Source organism: Chiloscyllium plagiosum, chromosome 20 (assembly GCF_004010195.1).
Source record: "Chiloscyllium plagiosum isolate BGI_BamShark_2017 chromosome 20, ASM401019v2, whole genome shotgun sequence".
Lineage (NCBI taxonomy): Eukaryota > Metazoa > Chordata > Chondrichthyes > Orectolobiformes > Hemiscylliidae > Chiloscyllium > Chiloscyllium plagiosum.
This window is the reverse complement of record NC_057729.1, coordinates 49019831-49028501: the sequence shown is the minus strand read 5'-3', so window position 1 is coordinate 49028501 and position 8671 is coordinate 49019831. Positions and strand designations below refer to the sequence as shown.

At 44.1% G+C, this 8671-nt stretch overlaps 1 protein-coding gene across 1 annotated transcript; it reads right to left on the bottom strand.

The window, feature by feature from the left end:
* Window positions 1–200: 200 nt before the first annotated feature.
* LOC122560248 (solute carrier family 13 member 3-like) lies at window positions 201–8671 on the bottom strand. The gene is made up of 4 exons (XM_043710740.1): window positions 8612–8671; window positions 8345–8506; window positions 3021–3158; window positions 201–1520 (listed from the first exon to the last, which is right to left on the bottom strand). Exons 1-4 carry the CDS (start codon window positions 8633–8635, stop codon window positions 1341–1343), a joined length of 504 nt encoding a protein of 167 aa, XP_043566675.1. The 5' UTR covers window positions 8636–8671; the 3' UTR covers window positions 201–1340.

The following is an 8671-nucleotide window of genomic DNA, read 5'->3' as shown; positions in this document are numbered from 1 at the left end:
TTTCAGGCAGAGGTGGGTACAGCAGATGCTGGAGATTAAAGTCAAGATTTGAGTGATGCTGGAAAAGCACAGCAGGTCAGGCAGCATCCGAGGAGCAGGAAAATCGACGTTTCGGGCAAAATCCTGATGAAGAGCTTTTGCCCGAAATGTCGATTTTCCTGCTCCTCGGATGCTGCTTGGCCTGCTGTGCTTTTCCAGCACCACTCAAATCCAGACAATTCAGCTCAGGGACAGCCCATTGGTCCACACTCGATCTAGTTTCCACCAAACGTGGCTTTTTAATGTTGGTTCGGTTCATTGACAAAGGAGTGACATGATACCGTGAAGGAAAATACAGAATGAGAATTTATTTTTAAATGAGGAAAATGTAGCAACAACTAACTAACAATTAACTAGAAAATCAAATGAAGGCAAAGAGAAAGAGGAAGTAAAGAAGGATGGAAGAATAAGGGACCGACGAAGTAAAGTAATATGTTTTAAATAACATCCTGTATCTTTATTGTTATTTGTAATACGACTACTGCAATAAAAATGGCATGGTAATATTTCGTTTACCGTTAAATGTTAGACTTTGTTTCATTGGCTTTGAAAAACTGAAGGGCATGTAAGCTTTCCTTGCATTATTCTGAGGATGCTTGTCACTTGTTGCAAAGCCGAATTGTGGGTAAGCTGATCATTCACTGAGATGTGTTGTGTATGACCACACGCGGGGCACGATAGGAAACAAATAGTAAACAACTTTCACTAAGCCGAAGCCTGTCCCTGTAAAATAATGTCCCAAAAAAGATTGAGCCTAGTTTTTTTCTTCTGTCTTTGGATGCGTGAGGTTCAATAGGTTAGGTTGTCAAATACTGAGAGAAGAAGGTGAAATGATATTAACAGTGGACCATAGCAAATCCAATTAGGGCAGTTAGTGACATTTTAATACAACTAGGAAAATAAAATCTGGAATGAAAAGCTTTTTGAATGATGGCCATGAGTTGATTGTTGCAAAAACACATTTAATTCACTTCTGTCCTTTAGGGAAAGAAATCTGACACCTTCTCCTGGTCTGTCCTAGATGTGACTACATTAATGGGGTTGACTCTTAACTGTTCTCTGGAGAGCCAGTCAGTTCAAGGGATGGGTAATAAATGCTGGCTTTGCCAACAATGCCCAAATCCAAACAAGTTTCAAGATAATTCATTTCATTTTTTTTGCTTGTCAATACAAATTGTTTAGAGAAAGGAAGTTGTTTGTGAGTGTGAATGGATGAAGCTGGGGCACATTGACGGTGGGAAAAGTCTTCGAAATGAAGCAGGAGAAAGGGGCTTTGGCCACCAGATAGCCCCCAGATTGAATCAGTCCACTGCGTTTACAGCATACAGCTGGAAGATTGTTACTCCCCGGTCGGTGTTGTTCTCAGACTCCTTGGCCCATTCAGGAAACGTCGAGAACTTAAAGATGAGCCTGCCCCATGTGTTGATGGCAATGTTAATTAAGATGATCCCAATGACATTCATCAGCAATCCTGTTTTCATCTGACAAGACAAAACCAGATTAAGTTTCCCTCGCCTCTGCAGAGTTCAGGGCACAAAGATACCTGAAGCTCATGACTTCCCACGATAAGAAATGCACAGCCAGTGAGGAGCTTTGCCTGCTGAATACCTGGATCTGTAAAATCGTCCCTGAAATGTTTCTTTCGCATTTGAAGATTATTTTTAATACTGAGTCCTTGATCCACCGCAACATTATAGCTGCAGCCGAGTGTCTGGAAGAGCCTCTGATGAAGCCCAGATTTTGTCACATTGAAGTTACAATCCCATTTTAATGGGTGTGGAAGTGGTGTCAGGCTGCAGTACACGTTTGCACATTTCACCGACGCAACAGAAAATTTAAATCTTCTGCTGCTTGAACAGAAGTGGGATTGTAACATCCCTGGATCACAGAGGGTGCATCAGAGCCAGTCTGGTCCTTGAGAATTTGCTCTGATAGCGGAGGCAAGCGCTTTGGGTCTCTGGGTCTTTTTGTTTTGGGAGAGTGGGTCAGGGTAGGGTTGGGAGTCAAATATCCTTGGGGTGGCATGGTAAGGGTGGAGGGACATGCAGATTGTTTGGGGGGGCGGGGGGAAGGGAGTAGAAAGGATATGGATTTTAATTGAGCTTTCACACAGGGCTAGTGCACTAAAGTTGGTCTTGATCCCAGACCATTTCTCCCTGACCCTCTTGTCCAATCTGCCTACTATTCTGTAAGGAAAATCTGACCTCCTACATTAGTGTTTCCCAGGTCATGTTTGCTGAGGTGTGCATCTGGCAGAGCATCAAAAATAGGAGCCAAGAAAATAGCCCTCTCCCCATAAGAGGAGCATTAAACCCAGAAACCAAGTCACTAAAAATAACTGATTGAGTCTCCCCAACCTTTGCCAAGTGACCATACAAATGTCTACTGTATTACATTCCACGTAACATTGTATTATCACCATGATGTCATTATTGATACCGAAACAAGGATTAAAATTAGACTGGAATGATTTTAATTTATGATTTTAGGATTCCATAACACATTATTGTGGGCTATATTCTAGGGAAGGTGATGGCATAGCAATATTATCGCTGGACTGTTAATCTAGGTAATGTTCCAGGCAACCAGGTTCAGATCACCTCAAGGCAGATGGTGGAGTTTGAATTCAGTGAAAAAAATCTGGAATTAATAGTCTAATAGTGACTGCAAATTGATTGTTGGAAAAACCCATCTGGTTCAGTAATGCCTTTTAGGGAAGGACACTGCCATCCTTACCTGGTCTGGCCTCCATGGGACTCCAGACCCACAGCAACGTGGTTGACTCCTTAACTGGGCAATTAGGGGTGGGCAATAAATGCTGGCATAGCCAGGATGCCCAGATCCCTTGATTGAATTTTTTAAAAATGATCAAAACATTGATATGTTATAGGCGATGCTAAATTGTTTAGTTCTGGAGTAGTGTTCAGCATTACCAACATTACAAATAACTATCAATATTTTAAGCAGCAATTTTCACATACCATATCCTTGACTTTTAACTGCCCTGTCGTGAAGGCAATGGCATTTGGTGGAGTTGCAACTGGCAGCATGAAGGCAAATGAACAGCTCACTGCCCCTGGAATCATCAGGTACAAAGGATGCTGTTTGGCCTCAGTAGCCTACAGGAAAGGATTACAGTTTAAACAGTGTCAATGATAAAACCTTTGACAGTGTCAAAATGGCAGTGTTAAAGTTGAGTGCACCTATCATTTCAAAATATCTTTTCTGTTCAGCCTAAAATCCCCTCATATATTTTTCAACACAAGATGGCTACCTGATGGTCTGACTGTAAATAAGGTCACCAGGGCCAAAGAAATACAAGTACAAATGCAAGAACTCTCAGAAATTGCCTTCAAAATGCTGACTGTGTTTGGACCTTGGTATTAGAACATAGAACAGTACAGCACAGTACAGGCCCTTCAGCCCACAATGTTGTGCCGAACATTTATCTTAATCTAAGATCAATGTAACCTACACAGTCCTCAATTTACTGCTGTCCATGTGCTTGTTCAGCTGTCACTTAAATGTCCCTAATGTCTCTGACTCTACTACCACTGCTGAGAGTGCATTCCACGCATCCAGCACTCTGTGTAAAGAACCTACCCGCTGACATCGCCCCATATCTTCCTCCAATCATCTTAAAATTATGGCCCCTCATGACAGCCATTTCTGCCCTGGGGAAAAGTCTCTGGCTCTGTACTCTATCTATGCATCTCTTTACCTTGTATACCACTGTCAAGTCACCTCTCTTCCTTCTTCTCTCCAGTGTGAAAAGCTCTAGCTCCCTCAACCTCTCTTCATAAGTCTAGCTCTCCAATCCAGGCAGCATCCTGGTAAATCTCCTCTGCACCCTCTCTAAAGCATCCACATCCTTCCTATAATGAGGTGACCAGAACTGGACACAATATTCCAAATATGGTCTAACCAGGATTTTATAGAGCTGCAGCAAAACCTCACGGCTCTTAAACTCAATCCCCCATTAATGAAAGCCAAAACACCATATCCCTTCTTAACAATCCTATCAACTTGAGTGGCAACTTTGAGGGATCAATGAACGTGGTCCCCAAGATCCCCCGGTTCTGCACACTGCCAAGAATCCTGTCTTTAACCCTGTATTCAGCATTTAAATTCAACCTTCCAAAATGAATCACTTCACATTTATCCAGGTTGAACTCCATCTGCCACTTCTCAGCCCAGCTTTGCATCCTGTCAATGTCATGTTGTAGCCTGCAACAGCCCTCGACACCATCTGCAACACCATCGACCTTTGTGTCATTGGTAAACTTACTAACCCACCCTTCCACTTCTTCATCCAAGTCAGTTATACAAACTACAAAGAGCAGAGGCCCAAGAACAGATCCCTGCAGGACACCACTGATCACCAACCTCCAGGCGAATACTTATCGTCCACTACCACTCGCTGTCTTCTTTCGGCCGGCCACTTCTGTATTCAGATAGCCACATTTCCCTGTATCCCATATCACCTAACTTTCTGAATGAGCCCACTGTGGGGAACCTTATCAAATGCCTTACTGAAATCCATATATACCACATCCATTGCTCGACCTTCGTCAACGTGTCTCATCACATCCTCAAAGAATTCAATAAGGCTTGTGAGGTATGACCTGCTCCTCGCTAAGCCATGCTGACTATCTTTAATCAAACTATGTTTTTCCAAATAGTCATAAATCCTATCTCTCAGAATCCTTTCCAGTACCTTGCTTACCACAGACCTAAGACTGACTGGTCTGTAATTCTCAGGGATTTCCCTATTCACTTTCTTGAACAAAGGACAACAATCGCCTCCCTCCAATCATCTGGTACTACTCTTGTGAGAGTGAAGATGCAAAGACCATGATATTACTCCTGTGAGAGCAAAGATGCAATGATCATCACCAGAGGCTCAGCAATGTCATTCCTTGCTTCCCGTAGGATGACTGGTCTGTAATGCTCAGGGATTTCCCTATTCACTTTCTTGAACAAAGGACAACAATCGCCTCCCTCCAATCATCCGGTACTACTCTTGTGAGAGTGAAGATGCAAAGACCATGATATTACTCCTGTGAGAGCAAAGATGCAATGATCATCACCAGAGGCTCAGCAATGTCATTCCTTGCTTCCCGTAGGAACCTCAGATATACCTGGTCCAGCCCTGGGGACTTATCTATCTTGATGCTTCTTAGAACTTTCAGCACATCCACTTTCTTAACAGCAATCTGTTCAAGCCTATTAACCTGGTCCATGGTGTTCTCACTATTAACAAGGTCCCTCTCTCTAGTGAACACTGAAGCAAAAAAAACCTGTTTAGGGCCTCCCCTAACTCTTCAGATTCTAGGCACAAGTTCCCTCCACTATCCCTGATCAGCCCTACCCTATCTCTGATTATTCTCTTATTCCTCACATAAATGTAGAACACCTTTGGGTTTTCTCTATTCCTTACCGTCAAGACTTTTTCTTGCCCTATCCTAGCTCTCCTCAGTCCATTTTTGAGTTCTTTCTGAGCTACCCTGTTAATCTTTTTTTAATAGAATCTCTGCACTGGGGAAGCAGGCCATTCAGCCCATCAAGTCCACACTGACTATCTGAAGTGCATTCCACCCAAACCCTGCTCCCCACCCCACCCCCCCAACCCCTGACCCTATTCCTGCATTTCCCAGAGCTAATCACCCTAGCCTGCACATCCCTAGACACCAAGGGCAAATTAGCATGGCCAATCCACCTAATGTGCATATTTTTGGACTGTGGGACTAAACTGGAGCATCCAGAGGAAATCCATGCAGATACAGGGAGAACATGCAAACTCCACGCAGTCGCCCAAGGGTGGAAATGAACCTGGGAGGGGGATGGTCGAGGTGAGGCAGTGGTGTTAACTGTGGAGCCACCATACCACCCATTTTAATCAAGCGTATGTACTTTACTGTCCTTTACCCCAACTCTGATTCCCTTTCACCCAAACACAGCACTGTTTAGTTTTCTGGTACAAGTTTTTTTTATAAATGTGGTGTAATTAATCTGTCTGTAGACTGAATTATTGACATTATACTACTGCTGTGACAAATGTGACAACGATGCACTCAAGGATAGATCATGGTGACCACATTTAATTGCATTGACCTTTCTCTTGAACACACCAGTGAATGTATGTCCTGTGCATTATCCTAAGGTGCAGCAGCAACAGTAACTTCAGGGGAAACATGAAAAATAAAAGCAAACATCAAAGTATTTCAAGCAGATAAGACAAGTGAGTAAAAGAAGTATGAGCATGGAGTAGTACAATCTAGAATCCAGGGACAGCAATCACTCAAATACTATCAGAGAATAAAAGCCCAATGGAAAACTTGACCTGGACTTTCACTCAATCGCGTCAACTCGTGAGCCCTATTATACTCACGGGTGAGATCTGATTCTGGATTTCCTTCCCATTCCCAGTGTGGGATAAGGTTATGGTTAGTAAGTCTGCAAGCAGCCCTCCCTGATGAAGGGTTTTTGCCCAAAACGTCGATTTTTCTGCTCCTCGGATGCTGTCTGACTGGCTGTGCTTTTCCAGCACCACACTCTTGGCTCTAATCTCCGGCATCTGCAGTTCTCACTTTCGCCAAACAGTCCTCCCTGTTTTAGAGCTCCATTGTGGGGAAGGTAGACAGTTTCAAATCACTCCAGAGTTTTCATGGAGTCGCAGCCCTTCTTGAAGTAAGCAGTACCCCAAAGGGTTTGTGAGCACCAAATATCCCCAATTCCAACAGAAAAAAAACATTCAATTTCAGTTGTTAATTTTTTATTTGTAAGTTATGATGTACTCCATTAATTGATTATAGGGCCACCTATTTCAAAGTTGACTGTACATTGATCAGAGAAGGTGGTGAGGACTGGACTGCAGGTATTGTATGTCAGATTCGATAAAGGGTGGAGCTGGAAAAAGCACAGCAGCATCCGAGGTCAGGCAGCATCCGAGGAGCAGGAGAGTTAGTGTATCAGGCATAACTCTTCATCAGGACTGTGGCGGGGGAAGGAGGCTGAGAAATAAATGGTGGGGGGGGGGGGGTGCATTGGGCCAGGGGAAAGGTAGGTGAGGTGGCAATATGTGGATGCAGGTAGGAGGTGATTGTGAATGGGTCAATGGGAAGTGTGGAGCTGATAGGTGGGAAGAAAGATGACGGGTAGGTCAGTTTTAAGAGGGCGGTGCCGAGTCGGAGGTTTGGATCTGCCAGGGATCGAGGGAGGTGGAAAGATTTGGAACCTGGTGAATTCAGTGTTAAAGCCGTGAGTTTGTAGGTTCCCAAGGTGGAAGATAAGGTGTTCCTCCTTCAGTTTTCAGGTGGCCTTGTTGAAGTGGTGGAGGAGGCCCAGAATGGAAATGTCATGGGGGGAGTGGGTGTGCCAGCAGCATTCATGTGAGTGATATCAGCGGTGGTCACAGGAGCAGAAGAGACCCCTGGTCCTCACATTCCACTCTAATAAAATCCAAATTCAGTGAATCATCCTTTGCCATTTTCGCCACCTAGTCAGACCCCGCCTCCAAAAATATATTTCCCTCCCCATGCCTATCTGCGTTCCATAGGACCATTCCCTGTGATACCCTCGTTAGGTTCACGCTCCCCACCAAACACTTCTCCACACCTTGCACCTTCCCCTGCCCCGTAAGAGATGCAAAACCTGCGCCCACACACCCCTCCCCCTCACCTCCATCCAAGACCCCAAAGGATCATTCCAAACCTGGCAGAGATTTACTTGCATATCCTTGAACCTCATCTACTGCATTGAGGTGCTCTCAATGTGGTCTCCTCTACATCGGAGAGACCAAGCACCGACTCATGGAATGATCCAGGGAACATCTCTGGTCCGTACACACCAACCAACCCCACCTTCCTGTAGCCACGCATTTCAACTCTCCCTCCCACTCCCCCCATGTCATGTCCATTCCATGCATACAAAACTCGCACCTTTACATTTGTAAGTGAAGACACATCAACAGCAGTCCGGGAATAACTAAAATAGTTTTGATGGGTCAAGGTCCTGGAACTCCCTTCCAAATGGCATTCCGCACATGTACCTAAACCAAATAGACTGCAGCAATTCAAGAAGGCAACTGAGCACCATCTTTTCAAGGATATTTAGGGATGGGCAATAAATACCAACGTAACCAGTGATGCACGTATCCTGTGAGTGAATACAAACAATGACCTTTTCATGGTGTTTGTAACCAGAGAGAGGATACCAAACAACAAAGACAAGCTCAGATGTTGTAACTGTCACTGTTTGTTCCAAAAGTTGACCAGTAATCGGGAAAAATAACCACGCAGCTTACCAGTTCAGCCAGAATAGGCAGAAAGATTATACTTGTGGCAGTGTTGCTGGCAAATTCAGTGAATGCGCTAATGACCAGGCTGATAATCAGAACAGTTGTACTGGCTGAAATATATTCCAGAGGTCGCAGCTTGCTTCCAATCCACCTAGAAAGCCCTGACTCCTAGTAACAAGGGAAAAAGCAAGTCCAAAACATACAATCACTCAAATTCATATTTACATTTCATTTTTAGAACAGAATACTCCCAAAAAGCAGAATAATAAATACCAGCTGAGAAGGTGGTAGAGCCATGATGGACCAGATACTATAGCGCAAAAAAAAATTACA